This window comes from Coniophora puteana, assembly GCF_000271625.1.
Source record: "Coniophora puteana RWD-64-598 SS2 unplaced genomic scaffold CONPUscaffold_14, whole genome shotgun sequence".
Taxonomy (NCBI): Eukaryota; Fungi; Basidiomycota; class Agaricomycetes; order Boletales; family Coniophoraceae; genus Coniophora; species Coniophora puteana.
Genome location: NW_006913066.1, coordinates 692,764 through 707,423, shown reverse-complemented (window position 1 = coordinate 707,423; position 14,660 = coordinate 692,764). Strand labels below are relative to the sequence as shown.

At 55.3% G+C, this 14,660-nt stretch overlaps 3 protein-coding genes across 3 annotated transcripts; all 3 read right to left on the bottom strand.

The window, feature by feature from the left end:
• Nucleotides 1-825: 825 nt before the first annotated feature.
• On the bottom strand, nucleotides 826-5,403 carry CONPUDRAFT_168889 (uncharacterized protein; the record flags this gene model as incomplete). Its single annotated transcript, XM_007775373.1, has 4 exons — nucleotides 826-2,344; nucleotides 2,413-3,872; nucleotides 3,922-5,220; nucleotides 5,281-5,403. The coding sequence occupies 4 exons, from the start codon at nucleotides 5,401-5,403 to the stop codon at nucleotides 1,192-1,194; spliced, it is 4,035 nt and encodes a 1,344-aa protein (XP_007773563.1). The 3' UTR covers nucleotides 826-1,191.
• A 1,018-nt stretch (nucleotides 5,404-6,421) lies between these two features.
• Nucleotides 6,422-9,079, bottom strand: CONPUDRAFT_139719 (uncharacterized protein). Its single transcript, XM_007775372.1, has 5 exons — nucleotides 8,857-9,079; nucleotides 8,486-8,807; nucleotides 8,030-8,380; nucleotides 7,733-7,893; nucleotides 6,422-7,654 (listed from the first exon to the last, which is right to left on the bottom strand). The coding sequence occupies exons 1-5, from the start codon at nucleotides 8,877-8,879 to the stop codon at nucleotides 7,084-7,086; spliced, it is 1,428 nt and encodes a 475-aa protein (XP_007773562.1). The 5' UTR covers nucleotides 8,880-9,079; the 3' UTR covers nucleotides 6,422-7,083.
• A 186-nt stretch (nucleotides 9,080-9,265) lies between these two features.
• On the bottom strand, nucleotides 9,266-13,099 carry CONPUDRAFT_130897 (STE3-domain-containing protein; the record flags this gene model as incomplete). The annotated part of the gene is made up of 6 exons (XM_007775371.1): nucleotides 9,266-9,628; nucleotides 9,681-10,206; nucleotides 10,266-10,403; nucleotides 10,454-10,520; nucleotides 10,590-10,693; nucleotides 12,958-13,099. The coding sequence occupies 6 exons, from the start codon at nucleotides 13,097-13,099 to the stop codon at nucleotides 9,292-9,294; spliced, it is 1,314 nt and encodes a 437-aa protein (XP_007773561.1). The 3' UTR covers nucleotides 9,266-9,291.
• Between the last annotated feature and the right edge of the window lie 1,561 nt (nucleotides 13,100-14,660).

Genomic DNA, 14,660 nt, shown 5'->3' with positions numbered 1-14,660 from the left:
ACGGGATAAGACAACAATGTGCCAGTTCAAGTTTACCACGCGTGTCGCGTCCGGTTGACACGGGGCCCACGCTCCCATCGTGCTGAGGTCCCGCCGCCTCTCCCGGACGTGGCTCTCGATGCTACCACATAGCTGGTGCCACATCCTTGCCCCCACGTCGACTCGGCGGTCGAAAGTTTGCCTCGAAGCACAACCACAACCTCAGCTCCTCAGCTGGCTTCCTTGATCTCCACGGTGGGTGATACACACGTCCACCGGAGCCGATCCAGATACGCGGCCCATGGACTCCCTACGATCTTCCAGAGAGCTAGGCTAGTATCATCCACATTAATCCAACTTCGCAATAGGCTTAATGGAAACCTACAAATGATTACATTAGGCGTGCAGAGCTTACACAAGCTCAGGGTTCAAACCAACACCACAACCTGATTCTTCCCACACGAGGAACCCATTGCGAGCTGATCGCAGGCACAAGCAGTGATTGGTAGCTCGAAAGAGTGATGTATCTCTTACAACACCAACTGTAAAAGGCACCCACGATGTAGTGGACTGGGAGAGCTACTAAGACCACATCAATCGATCACGAAAACACCGAGATGAAGCAAGACAACTGGCACGATGTTTTATCAATTTGTAAAGCAGACGCCAATCGCGTTGCAAAAGCCGAAAACATGACTGTACCCGAAGAACAGTGCAATAGAAAGTAAATACAGTAATAACCCAACAATGCTATATATCATGCTGTGAATGCGAATGCTAATGAGAATCCATATGTGCAATGTGCAAGAAACCTGCAGAGATGAGGCTAGAGGAACTACGTAAATGCGTCTATAGGCGAGGCGGTGGCGTAAGATGGGCGTGAAAAGACGTGGATGCAATGCGAGATGGGCGGAGATGCCGAGGCGTGGTGATAAGCATAAGGGCAAGCAATAGCCACGTAAGACGATCGTCAGAGACGTAAAAGCACTGCGGAGATTAGTAGTAAAAGGTGAAATCTACAATGTAAAACAGTATTAGACCAGATGTTGTTGTCGACTATATAGCAGGAGAGCGTATTAGACAATGGCGCAGGGCGACGCCGTGAGCCCTGGCCATCTCGTGAGTTGAGGAGGGAGGCGATAGAGTATGGACATCGTTAGTATGGACATGAGAATTCGTTGGGACATTATGTATCATGCGTCGTGCATCAGATCAGAAAGCAAACCCGCACCCCTCGTCCATCGTGACGCCAGACGGCGGACGGACGGCGATCGCGGGCAGCACCTCGTTCTGGCGCAGCCGCGCGCGCTCCTTGGCCGTTCCGGAGCGGTAGAGCGACAGGGGCTTGAGGCTGCGCCGGGACGACGTCGAAGAAGCCGGGGTACCAGAGCTCGAGTTCGGATTCGAGTTCTCGTCCGAAGGCGTCGATGTCGAGGACACGTCTTTCTTGGACTTTTTCCGCCCGAGGACGAGCGCGCGTGCGCCGCTGCTACGGGAGCTGGCGCTGCCGGTGCGGTCCTGGAGGAGCGAGAGCTGGCGGAGCCCGCCAAGTTTAGGGGAGTCGGAGGCCTGAGCTTGGCTTGAGGTCACTTCGGGAGTCGACGAAGAGTTGGCGATGGCCGAGTTAGAGAGAAGAGACGACTGCTGGCTTCCGCGCTTGCTAGCCCGAGGAACAAGCGGTCGCACCGCTTTGGGAGACCACTGAGCCAGGGTGCTGCTCGTGCTCGACTTCGCTCCCGCGGGCTTGACCTTCGTTTCGGGGCTCAAAGAAAGAACGTAGTTGTCAACGACACGCTTATCGTCGCTACCCGCACGCTCTTCTTCAGAATCCGACTTGATATACTTGATACTCGAGCGACGCGTCGTCGTAGTCGTAACCGTCTTCGTGCGCTCGACGATGCGGTTCCGGATGTTATCGCGGTGCTTCTTCAGCGACGCAGACACGCTCTCATGCTTGTCCTTCTGGGTCTGGAGCGGCGTGCTCTCAGCGGGCGGCGCAAACGACGCGTCGGGCTCGAAGAGCGTGACGGCAGATCCGGTAGCAGACGATGGTACGAGTGTCCTGCTACCGGCAGCCTGCTCCGAGTCGCTGATCGAGAAGAACGAGCCGCGTACGCTGTGCGGGACCTCGGGCCGGAGTCCGAGGGTTCGCGTCGAGAAGTTACGGGTGACCGTAGCACCAGGAGCAGCACTGGAGGGTTCGTAGTGTTGCTCGGCAAGGCCCTCGGAGCGCGCACGGACGTTCGCATGAGTCTCGTCGCCCCAGACGGTGTTCCGGAGGTGACCGAGGCCGTCGTCTTTGCTCGGAGGCGGACCCGTGAGCTGCTGCTGGAGCTCCTCAAGCCAGTCATCGCACATGGTAAGACTATTCACGTAGAGTCGCGTCAGCCCCTCTTCCTTCTTTCCATCACGAAAGCGCAAAATGGTGCTCACCTTGGAAGACTCGCATGCCTCGAGTGGACAGTGCCCGTCGACACCTTCCTCGCGCGCCTCTGCATCTCCGGCGGCGTCGACTGCGCCAGCGGCGCATCCTCCTTGAATCCCCCTTTCCCAACAGCAGCGGCAAACTCATCACCACTGCCATCGATCACCTTCGCACGGCGAACCACAGCCGCCTGCGTCCTCTGGTGCCCCTGCTTCTTCGACGCCCGCTTCTTCGCAACCGTGCTACTGCGCTGCGGCTCGAACGCGAAATCAAACTCCTTCACCTTGACGTCTTTCCCGACCTTGAGCCCGGGCACGAGAATAGGCAGCATCCCCGCGCTCAGCTCGTCGATCGCGTTCGTATCGTCGTTGTCCACAGCACCGAACGAGAAGCCCTCCGGCATGACAGGCGAGTAGCTCAGGTTCAGATCTGAGCGCGACTTGCGGTGCACGAGCCGGATGCCAAGACCCTGCGAGCGCGCTTTGGCAGCGCGCACGGAGGGCGGCGTGGGCGGGAGCGGCGTCGTCGGCGGGCGGCTGATGATGCTGACGTTGGGGCTGCTGCTGCTGGCGCTGGCGCTGGCACCGGTGTCGCTGGTGCTGGTGCTCGCCTTCATGAAATCGCACGCCATGATCGGGGTCGTGGCCGCAGACGCGGCAAGGACGCGCACCATGTCCCTCGCAGAGCCCGCAGAGCGCACGCGCAGGTGCGAGTTGCGGTTGCTGCGCTTCGCCGCGTGGCTGTCCACGCCCGAGGACGTCGCAGCCGCAACGGCGTCGGGCACAGCCAGCGATGCTGCGTACGCCGGCGATAGCGACAGCGATGGTGATGCGTTCCCCTCGGCCGAGGGCGACGGCGGGAGATTGATGCACTGCGCCACAGCAGCCGAGAACCTCCTCGCGACCATAATCCGCGAATCATCAAACACCTCCTCCGACATCTCCGACTCGCGGCGCATCCGGCCCACACCGACCTCGTCCATCCCCGCCGGGAAGCTATTCAGATACGTGCTCGGGAACGACGGCTCCATGTCCGGGTCCTGCATCGGCAGGGGCGGGGTGAGCGGCGAGCGCGGCTCGGGGTCCTCCTGCGGCGGCATCACGGAGAGGCGGGGGAGGGGCTCGATCATGCCCATGGCGCGCCCGAGCTTGTTGCGCCTGTCGACGGCGTCGCCTTTGGCGAGCCAGACGTCGCCGCTGCGCCGGTCGTCGACGACGGTGGTGCTCGCGCTGCGCTTGTAGCGCGAGGATATGAGCGTGTTGGTGGAGGCTGGTGTCGGCGCACGGGAGGCGCTATCCTGAATGTGCGCGTCGAAGAGGCCGACGGGGATGGGTATGGGGGAGAAGATGACGTTGGTGGCGAGTAGTGGCGAGGAGATGGTAGCGGAAATGACCATGAAAATCGGCAGGGCAGCAGAGACAGTGCTTCCGGGTGAAGCTACAGCGACTAGGTAAGGGAAGGATAGGATCTAGTCTCGTGTTCAGCAGCTGGTTCCGACATAGCTGACATGCACTTACCACAGGAACCCAAACCGAAGCGATCCAAGCCGCAAACCGCCAAGGCGAGATATCGACCTCAGTATTCGGCACAGCAAGCGACGAAAGCCCCTTCTCCGAGTCAACCGAGAAGCCATACCCACCAAGCACCTGCGCCGTCGCAAGCGCCTGCGGCGCAATATCCGACCCAGGCGTCGACGGCGTCGGCGATGGCGGAGTAGGCGAAGACGGGCGCGTGGGCGGCGCGGACCTGGATGACACAAGCCCAGCCTGCGAGTGCAGATCGACGGCGCTGCCCGCGCGCGACTCGGGGAGCGACCACGCGGACACCGTCGACTGGTTGTTCTCCGTGCTCAGCCACGAGTTCTCGGACCCGAGCGTGAGGCGCGAGCGCAGCTCGCGGTGCTCGTTCGGGCCCTCGCGGCGGAACGGGTCCGGGTGCTCGTCGCCGACGGTCGCGCACGACATGACTGTCGACGCGCGGAGCGACGCGGGCAGAGGCGGGACGGGGGGCGCGAGCGTGTCGCGGCGGGTGCCGGTGGGCGTTGGCGCGCTGAACCAGAACTGCGACTTGGGCGCGAGCGAGTTCGTAGACGCCAGGGCGTTCGTGGACGACACGAGGCATGTCGACGACGCGCGGCGGTGGTGCGCGGCGCCCTGCGTGGAGAACGACCACGCGGACACGGAATCGTGCCGGCTCGAGTCGTCGCCGCCGTCCGACGTGATCCACGACGAGCCCTCTTTGAGCGCGTCGACGTCCGACGGCGCGGCGATGGACGGGGTGGCGAACCTTTTCTGCGTCCCCTTGACGTGCGGCCACGCGTCATCCGTCGGCTCGTTCAGCGCCGTGAGGTTGCGCTTGATAACAAACAGCGTTGCCGCGAGCCCGGCAAACGCAACGGTCGTGAGCGCAGCAACGACACCCGAGTACGCGACGAGGCCGATGAAGAAGCTGTGTGCGCCCGTTGCGGCGAGCACGCCGGCTGTAGCGGTCGATACGACGCCGAGGAAGAGGGTGGGCGCCCAGATGGACCACTGGCCCTTGCCGTACGCGACCGAGCGGCCCATGCGGACGTGGACGAGCATGATACCGGCGAGGACTAAAAGACACGTCTGGCGGATGGTCATCGCGAACCATAGCCGCGCGGCGGCTGCGGGGCTCTGTGCCTCGCCAAAGTTGGATGGACCCCCGAAGTACTCCGTCGCGGCCTGCCAGATGAATACGGAGAGAGCGATGAGGTCGAGGGATGCGAGCCATAGATGGCTCTTGTCAGCCGCGGAGAGGGACCGAAAGTTGAAGTTGGGCAGTCCGAACTCAGACTGCAGAGAAGGGTAGTTGGTTCATCAGTGTACTACAGTGAACGTGAAGATAGTGCTTACAGGACTGACCCGTCTGCTAAGCGGGTGAGGAGGGAGAATAGGAATTATGATACGGAGAATTACGAAAGCAGAACATATAAACGACAAAAAAGCAAGTGCGATCGTGGGGATGACTGGAATCATAATGGCGTTAGATTCGTGCCGTCTTGAAGGAGCGTCAGGGTGCGTGAGCTAGCTATAGCTATAGGTTTTTCTGTTTATGTTAGTAGAGAAGCAGAAGGGGAAACACGAGGCCTAGAGAGCCTGACGGCGAGAGCAGCGTCAGGACGATCGTTTCAGAGAGTCAGACAGAGGGAAGGGAGACGAGAAACAAGTTGAACCAGGACTTGGCGAACAGTCGCGAATGGATGACTAAAAAGTAGGCGATACCGCGGAGGCAGGGATGCTTCTTGGTACGCGCACATAACGTAAACTCAGAAATCATATGACAGTATCTGTTTTTCATCCAACGCGAACTGCTTTCTTGCTTCAGCAAATGTCAGAGGCGGATCGTTCTTTGAAGACTGACCACCACACCATCGTCATGCGATAATCCCAAGCCGCGAACAGACGACCTGAAAAGCGAGACTACACGAACGCCGTCTTCTTCTGTACCTTGGACTGCTGAAGCGACCCTCGTCTTTATCACGTTTGAATTATGTTGAAGTTGCTTTCCGAGAGATGCAAGATAATATATGTGGCTGTGTTGCATCCCTGCAGCAGAACGCCGCGAATCTATTGCCCCGATCCTGACGCGTACGCGGCCGCTGCAGATATTTATAGCCCTCGTTATCCTTGGTCCGTGGCCAACTCCTGCAAAGTTCCTCGTTCATGAGGAGACGCTGGTCATGCACAGAACAATCATAAATCCTACCTGCTCAGATGAGCCCTGGTCTGACTCTGGATGGTCCACAAACAGCGGAGGGGGCAGCGAACGGAGCGGACGCAAGCGAAAGCAATGCAGGGTCGGCAAAGACGCGTTATAATTTCCGAAGTTCGGCTTTCGCAACGAGCCGACGTGCCGGAAGCTCAAGCTGCACTTCGCCCGTCGCAGAAAGCTGCCACTGCCAGCCACGGCGCGTGCAGCACCAGTCACCCACATGCTAAAGTAACCACTTAGCCTCAACGTTTCAACGGTCATACGCTCACGCAAGAAACATGTCTAGGATAGCGATGTGATTGCCGAATCATTCCAGCTCTACGATGCGCGTGCGAGATGCAGTCTTATCCCAAGACCCTACAATAAACAACGAAACAAACGAGAAAACAAGAAAACGAGGATAACGCAATAAAGAGATAAAAGTACAGTGCATGCGTACGCACGACATCGATGGAAAAAAAATGTAAAGGCTTCCGTGCCGTGGTGCTAGCGGGATACGGGATATGAGGAGGCGCAGGTATGGATTGTGCCAGATGATGGTTAGATAGGGAAGAGATAGATGACGATGACGATGAAGGTGATAAGTAAGGTCAATGCGGCATGATGAACTGAAACAGCGGGAAAAAAGGGTAACCGGGGGAGTGCGCGTGTGTAGAGCGTAATATGGCGCGTTCGCGAGGTCGACAAGGTCGACTCTATGGAGATAGTATGTTGAGCAAATTCCAGAATCCAGCAGAGATAAACCGTAAGTATATGCGTCCTTTACGCGTCCCGTCGCCTTCACTGTTCCACGAGGTTGTTCCGATAAGCATAGCGTTGTGTTGGTCGGGGAATAAGAATCGTCTATCACCGAGTGGCACGCGCGTGTGGAGCAGCGTGGGGCGCGTCCACCCCGCCAAATCCAACTGAGCCGAAGACCATAACAACGACGACGAAGACGACAATTACATCGGCCGCAGCTTCTGGTTCCGCACCGCGCGCCTAATCGCCCACCTCCGAATCACATACGCAGCAGCAGCAACAACCGCCACCCCGCCCAACGTGCCCACCACAATCCCAGCAATATCGCCCCCGCTCTCCCTGATCCCATGCGCCGCCGGCCGCGCCACATTCGGCTCGGGCGGCGGCACCGGCGGCGTCCCGTCCGTGGCGGTCGGGTCCCCGCCGAACGGCCATATCGCGTCCGAGACCGGCGGGGGAACCATACACACGAGGTAGCTCGCGCTGTTATTCGCGAACGCGCCTTGTACGCTGCTCGTGTTCACGTTCGTCAGGTCGAAGAGGAACGGTGTCGGCGGGGCGACGCTCGTGCTGCAGTTCGGCCCTTTCGTGCCGATGAACGAGTAGTTCGTGTGCAGGAAGTTGTTCTCGACCGTGAAGTTCGTCGCGGACGCCATCGCGATGCCGTACGTGAGCGCGCCGGTGATCTCGTTGTTGATCACGGTTCCGCCGGTGCTCACGTTGTTGTTGTATTTGCCGCCGAACCACACGCGCGGGCCGATCGCGATTCCGATTCTGCCAGTGCGCGAGGGCGCGTGTCAGCGACGATTCTAACAGACTGTGTATACGTCATTGCGGGAAGAAATGACATACTTGATGAGAACATCGTTCGGGTTCTCGCCGTACCGCGACGAGCCGTTGTTGGGCGTGGTCGCGAAGCCGCCCGCGATGGTGTTGTTGGTGACGACCACGCCGTTGAAGTCCCCACCAAAGGGTACCACATCGACGAGATTAATTCCACCGAGCAGAGGTTGCTATACAAAACAATACAAAAAAAGAGGGCGACTTCGTGAGCACACGCACAAACACACTGTCGCAACCAAAAGCGCCGGCCAAGAACCCAAGCAAACCAAGGAAAGCCACGAAATGAATGATTGAAGGAGCACTCACCGTCTGCGCCCAAATCGTATTATTCTCCACCCGCGTTCCAGGGCTCCCAAACAGCACGATCCCCCCGTCCGTGGGGTTATTGACGAGATTGCCCTTGACCTGGCTGTTCATGCACGCGACGCTGATGCCGTCCGCCCACTGGTCCCACTCCGCCGCGCCCGCGGGGCCGATCTCGTTGTACTGCACGACGGCGCCGGTGCAGTTATCGTACCCCTCCGAGACGTGGAGACACGACCACCCGCGCGGGTCGTACGAGTGCACGTACTCAATGAGCTGGTTCGCGTTCGGGCCGCCCATCTCGATGTTGGCGCCGCCCGCGACGGGGAGGCCGCCGAGCCGCGTTCCGTTGATCTAGACGGGATTGGAGGTGGAGAGGCGCAACGTGTGAGAGGCGTTGAGAAGGGCACGGGTTGAGGCACAGGGGCTGCACAGGAAGTGGGCAGGGGGAGAACGCACCTGCACGTTTCGCAGTTTGACTCCGTTGCAGTTCAAGCAGCTTCCCTCGACGGCGACGGTGTGCCCTGTCAGGTTGACGATTGCTCCGCTGACGACGAGGGTCGCTCTCGAGTTGTCGGTTGGGTACCCCTGCGTACTAATCTCCTGGTTGGGTGCGGTGAAGGCGATGGGCTCCGTGATGTAATACTGCTGGTTGGGACATAGGGAGAGGACCTGGCCTGTTTTGTTGGAGGCGAAAACCGCATTCAGGCGGTCTGTGACGGTGTTGGTGGGCTGTGAGCTGACACAGCTCGACCTTCGTTCCACAAATCTTGAGAGACGCCTTCGTGTGGTGTAAGTCGCAGGGTAGAACACGTTTAGGTGTTACGCACTTTTCTAGAAAACCAGGAGCCATTGAAGTTACAGGAAAGAGGAAAGGCAGCTGGCGTCAAGCTCAGAGCAACAAGGAAACAGAGAAGCGTGGAATGGTCGTCAACGGGGCGTCTTAAGCGGACCTGGAGGTGAGACCAGCGTCTCCAGTGAGACAGAAGCGAATGGGAGGGAAAGGGAGTGACTGAGAGACCAAGAGCCTGCTGGTGATAAAGTAAACGAGTGACGAGCGCGTCTAGTCCTTGGCGAATCCTAGACAGTCTGCTATTCTCGGATTTTTGGGTCGGCACTCCTCGGCACCAGTAACATCATGACTCTCTTGCCTCCTTCTTTTCTTCTCACAACGTGCTCACTCAACTCGCGACCTCACTCACTCCAGCTCAACGCTGCTATCTTGCAAGAGACCCCCACAATCTTAACCATGTTTCGTGCTATCTTTATGTTATCTCGGCTGCCGATGGCGATCTGCCCAGCACTCTATCTAGCTTCCCCCCTCGCCGCTCTCCAACCGACACCGCCGGCAGCCTCGCCAGCGCCTCCGGACCCTCGCAGCTATCTCCGGAGAGCTTGCTGCCGTCACCAAGCGTGTCCAGTGATATCCCATCTCCATCATCCGGCTCACGGTCACCTGCCTGCTCGAGTGCATTCGGACTTCGGTCCCCCGCTGCCCCAGGCGCTGGCCGTACGGAACCAAACGACAGAAACAGCATGGACGCCAAGCTGCTCGCTGTCCGCGTCGCTGTGCGGGTGCGCGGACGCCCCTGGGACGTGTCACTGTTCTCACTGTTAGAAGCGTGCATCCGAACTTCGGCGCTTGGAAGCGTACCTGGTTATTTGCTTGTCGACGTCGGAGGGCACGATTGTCGTGCTGGACCCTTCCATGGACTGACGCGACTGGCTCAACCTGAATAATCGGAACATCCGGGCGTACGAGGTTTTGGCCTCGCGGGTGAAGCCAAGCAAGGCAAAGTAGAACAGCGCATGGACGACATAAGTCCATTCAAACAAGTACATCGATAGAGCCACCCATGGATTTCCTTGCCAATCCGTGCGCGTCCAGGGAGAAATCTGAGCAGCGATTGTGGAAGGAACCGGCCGTGCTAGCCACGAAGAGACATGACTTGAGTTTGCGTGCACCGTTGTCCACCCCGGCCAAAAGCTTCCCGTTTCGCTTGTGCCCTGAGGTACCATGCTTATCAGATTAATTATGGAGACCACTAGCTGATAGACGTTCTGTATCAGGCAAAGGATCATTAGGTTTCTGGAACGATGTGCTGTTGGTAGGCGATTGTTCCCTGTCAGGTTGTGTTCAAACTTGTTTCTTTGCCTGATCGCCGCGCGTATTGCAAAAACTGATTGCGAAAGTTGACACAACACACACGCTTTCAACATCTGTTGGAATAACCCTCACCAGAGTAGACCACCGAAATAATCGTGACCAGCAACGGCCACACCAGATTTAACGGAATGCTGGCTAGCCATGGACCGACCGATGGGTAGCACCCAATGTTTTCCACAAGAAAGAAACGATAGTGCTGGATCACAGAATCTATTCTGAGCTCAGAAAGGTTTAAATGCGTGCATAACCAATGTACGTACACGTTCCTATCACCAGAGCGGGGATACCGAGCCCAATGCAAGTATCTGTGGCCACATTCAGGACACACTAATAAGGATGTTAAGCGCTATGAGATGATCGTGACTCAGAGGATTATAGCAGATTGAATATGCATACGCGATGTCTTTGATACCTCAGCGTGAGTATCTGGTGCAGGCGCCGGTTTATACACAGAGTCGCCGCAGGAATGGCGACGCTGCCCCCCAGAATGAGGCGGGAAGCTAGGGGGGACCGTCACGTCAGCCTGATGTCCTCGGCACGGCATATCCCGACACGCACAAATATCACACCACACAGCAGAGGACGTTTGGACGGAAACGCTCTTGTTCCATACGGCAGCATTGATAGCGGCGGTAAGGCACAGCACACCCGTCCATACAATGTACAAGACGGAACCCGTGTTCCATGCTAGATGCGGCACAGCGTTTAAATCTCAACAACAACAACAACAGCCCCGAAAAGACAGGCACGGGCATCAGTCCTCACCTTGATATCTCTGCCCCAGCTGGGACGCAATCAGAACAAACCCGAGGAAAGAGAACACGGACGCGGCCAGGTTGTAAGCTGGCATTGCGTATATATGGAATAGGGCCAGGAACACGGCATCAAGAGGGAAAGAGCCTGACGGAGGGGGAAACGTTTCGCCGCTGCCGCTTGCGAGATATATATACTTACGTGTACTTATCGCGATGATGAAACGCGGGCGCTTGCGTGCGGAGATGACTTCTCACAGTTAGCGTAGCCCCCCATTGATGTCGGAGGAACGTGATCGAAGAAGCGGTTTTTGATATTTTAGTTCGCAGTGCGCACAGCGTTGGGCCACTGGGTCCCGCGATGCTGTGGGGTTGGGATATAGATGAATGGGGGATTGATGTAGGCCGTGATGTGGGTGGAGATGCGGGGATTAGATAGCTGGCCAGCGCTTTGCAAAGTGCTATAATTATGCGAAAATAAAATACAAAAGGTACGACGCGCTATAGCCTAGAGAATAAGTAAGACATAGACCTTTAGATAGATGATAACAGCTAAAAGTAGAATTTGACAAATGACAATGACCGCTACCGTTCATATCCCGATCATACGAACCTCGGTGCCTCCCGACCCAATACTTTGTCCGCTTTCTCCTTTCGCGTGGTAGAGCATGCAGCAGCTGGCACTCCAATATCGCAAGATTCGTCGCTAGCGCTGGTAGTTTTTGTTTCTTGAACGGGAGCCACTGGCAGGGAAACAGCATGAGTATCGCTATTAGCCCCTTGCTCAAGTTCGCTGGGACTTCTGTTTGAGGACGTTGGAGCCGGAGGACGAATGGATCCAAATGATAGGAACGCCATGGAAGCCAAGCTGCTCAGTGTAACGTTGGTCCTCCGAGACCGTGGAACACTTGTAAGTGCAATGCTGAGCAGCTCGTGAATGATACATCCAGTCGAATTTAAGAACCAGAGCTCACCTGATCGACTTTGTATTTTCGTCCGAGCTCACCAAAGCCGGGCTAGACTCCTTTAGAGTGTGATGGAAGGGGGAGATGGGGAAGAAGAAGCTGAGAAAACGATAATAAGACTCTTTGGCTTCGTAGGTAAAACCGAGTAAGGCAAAGTAGATAAGTGCGTGAAACACATATGACCATTGCACCGTATAAAAACTAATGGCATTTTCGATATCTCCTTGCCAATCCATAAACACCCAAGGATACTGTGCCTGTTCCGCGGTCCCATTTCGTGAATACACTAGCAAGACAGAAGACATATTTTGGTGAACAGTTTGCCATCCAGGCCAAAATGGTGTTTCGTTCATGCCGATCACGGTAGGGACAAGATTGAAGAGAGAAACAGCCAGCTGATAAAAATTTTGAATCAAAGAGAGTATGATAAGGTTTCGGAAACGTTTTGCTGTCAGTCGACGACTGTCAGAAGATAAAACCTGCTCCAGAATCTGGCGTTGCTTGATGGCGATCCGGATCGCAAGAGCTAATGAGGTGGTCAATGATACTGCCAAGGTCATGGCGGATTGCTTACCCGAGTAAACTGATGAGGTAATTGTAATAATCAGCGGACAGGCGGAAACCAACAAGATCGCAGCCTGAAAATCTCCAGCTGCTGGATAACAACCAATATTTTCTACGATTTCATAGCGGATTATTTGGGAAACATAGTCTGCCAAGGCAAAGTCAATGACGGGTTCAACATTAAGGCTCTCCAAGAGGCATACAGAGAATTATAGACAATATCGGGACAACAACGCCCATGCAGACATCTGCAGTTACAATATACACAGTCTGGTGTGAAATTTAGCTAATCAACGGAGAGGAAGGAGAGCGCGTTCGTACAGATTTTCTCTGATATTTCAGGGTCAATATCTGATATAGGCGTCGATTTATGCACAATGTGGCGGCTGGAATGGCAACCGTGCTAGCAATAATGAGACGGGAAGCTAAACACCAGTGTTTCAACTCCGATAGTCGAATGTACCGAATATCACTAGTACTCACAAATATCACACCACACAGGTGCCCAGTTTTCAGTGTTATCATTCCATACAAGAGCATTGACGGCTACCGCTAGACACATGACGCTAGTCCAAATAATATACAAAACTGATCCAGTGTTCCATGCTGGGAGATGTATTGACATTGCAAAGGAATACGTGAGCGATGTATCATGGCAGCATACTAATCAGACATACCTTGGTAGTTTTGGCCAAGCTGGGAAGTAATGAGAAAAAAACCCAGGAAAGAGAATACAGACACGATAATGCTAGGGGCTGCCATGGACAATTACGTACATTGGCGAAGGCAGATGCACGAGGGTGTAACTTGCACTCACGAACCAAAGCTATATACCACTCGATTGGCACAGCAATTCGCGCGATAACAAGTTCCGCCTGATGTAATGGCAGAGGGAGGCTGCGCCTTCGTTGTTTGAGCCCATCAGGCCTTGGTAGCTTGGCAGGCTTCCATACAGCTCAGTGAACGGAAGGACTCGAGAACATGAGTCCAAGCTTGGTCCAAAGCGGCAATTTTCATAGGATCCGCCATCACAATATGAAAATAGAACGTGTCATTGCATTCCGAACGTTTTGACATACGATAACAAGAAGAAGAACACCTCGACCACATGCTCGTCACGGATTCTCCGAAAAGGTGTTGGACAGATTTTTGCCAGTGCTATCCCCTTCTGTTCGGAAAGACCCCGACGCATGGGAGATCAAGCTGATGTTGCGTACACGTCCATCAACAACAGCTGTGGAGCATCGGCATTGACTGCAGCCTCGAAGTCGAGTCAGGGAGAGCTGTTTGTCACTAACGCAGGGCATACATTCGGACTTTGAGTGAAAGCAAGTAGGTTTACGCCAGGATTATGGCAGTGGTACCTCACGTGAGGTTGGGATGCACGGCTGGACCGGTGATTGGAGACTGAAACGTCAAGGAATATATTAAACCAACGAGATACCGTGAGCATCCATATCATTCCACGTGCGTAAATAAGTTATAGCCTTGTATGGTGGATAGTGAAAAGGAATTCAGGTGCCAGGAAGCTTAAGTAAATAAACCATTAGCAATACAGTGGGGGGTAGCGTAGTAGAACCGATGCGATGCTCTGACCGTGACCTCAAGGTTTTAAAATAATACAGCAAATAACACGCTTTGAAAGTGACAGTAACCACTATATCTCTTACCCGAATCTGGGGCATTTCGACCCAAAACCCTGGATGCCTTTTTTCCCGTCCCGCGGGTGTTTTGTTGGAATTCGAGTCGCTGGATCTCGCCGACACAGTACGAGCGCGGCTTGTCCCGGGCAGGAGAGTAGCCCGAAGGGCAATCGCGTAAACATTAACATATCAAAGTACACAGACTATATACCGTGGCTAATGTCCTGTACAGTACTGAGTACGTAATTTCGAGATCCTTAACGTAATCACGGCTTACAATACGATTGTGTTTGACGAGTTATCTCTCGAAAGCTCTATGTCTTGAAGGGAGCCGATTGAAGTGGGAAATGAGAGGGAACAAGTACTAGTTCCTTGTTCGAGTTCGTTTGGTTTTATCCGAATGCAGTGCAGCTACTAGCTGCACGGATGTGATGTGGGTAGAGATACGGGGATTAAATTATACGAAAATAAAATACAGCAGGTACGACGCGCTAACCTAGACAATGATTAAGACATAGACCTTGATACAAGTAATAATAGCCA

What these genes read in the sequence shown, in the direction of transcription:
- CONPUDRAFT_139719 (XM_007775372.1), bottom strand. Translation starts at nt 8,879, where the DNA reads ATGGCTCCTGGTTTTCTAGAAAA. An exon ending in GCTCCTGGTTTTCTAGAAAA is followed by an intron (nt 8,808 to 8,856) that starts GTGCGTAACACC and finishes CACCACACGAAG; the next exon opens with GCGTCTCTCAAGATTTGTGG. An exon ending in ATACGATTTGGGCGCAGACG is followed by an intron (nt 7,894 to 8,029) that starts GTGAGTGCTCCT and finishes TGTTTTGTATAG; the next exon opens with CAACCTCTGCTCGGTGGAAT.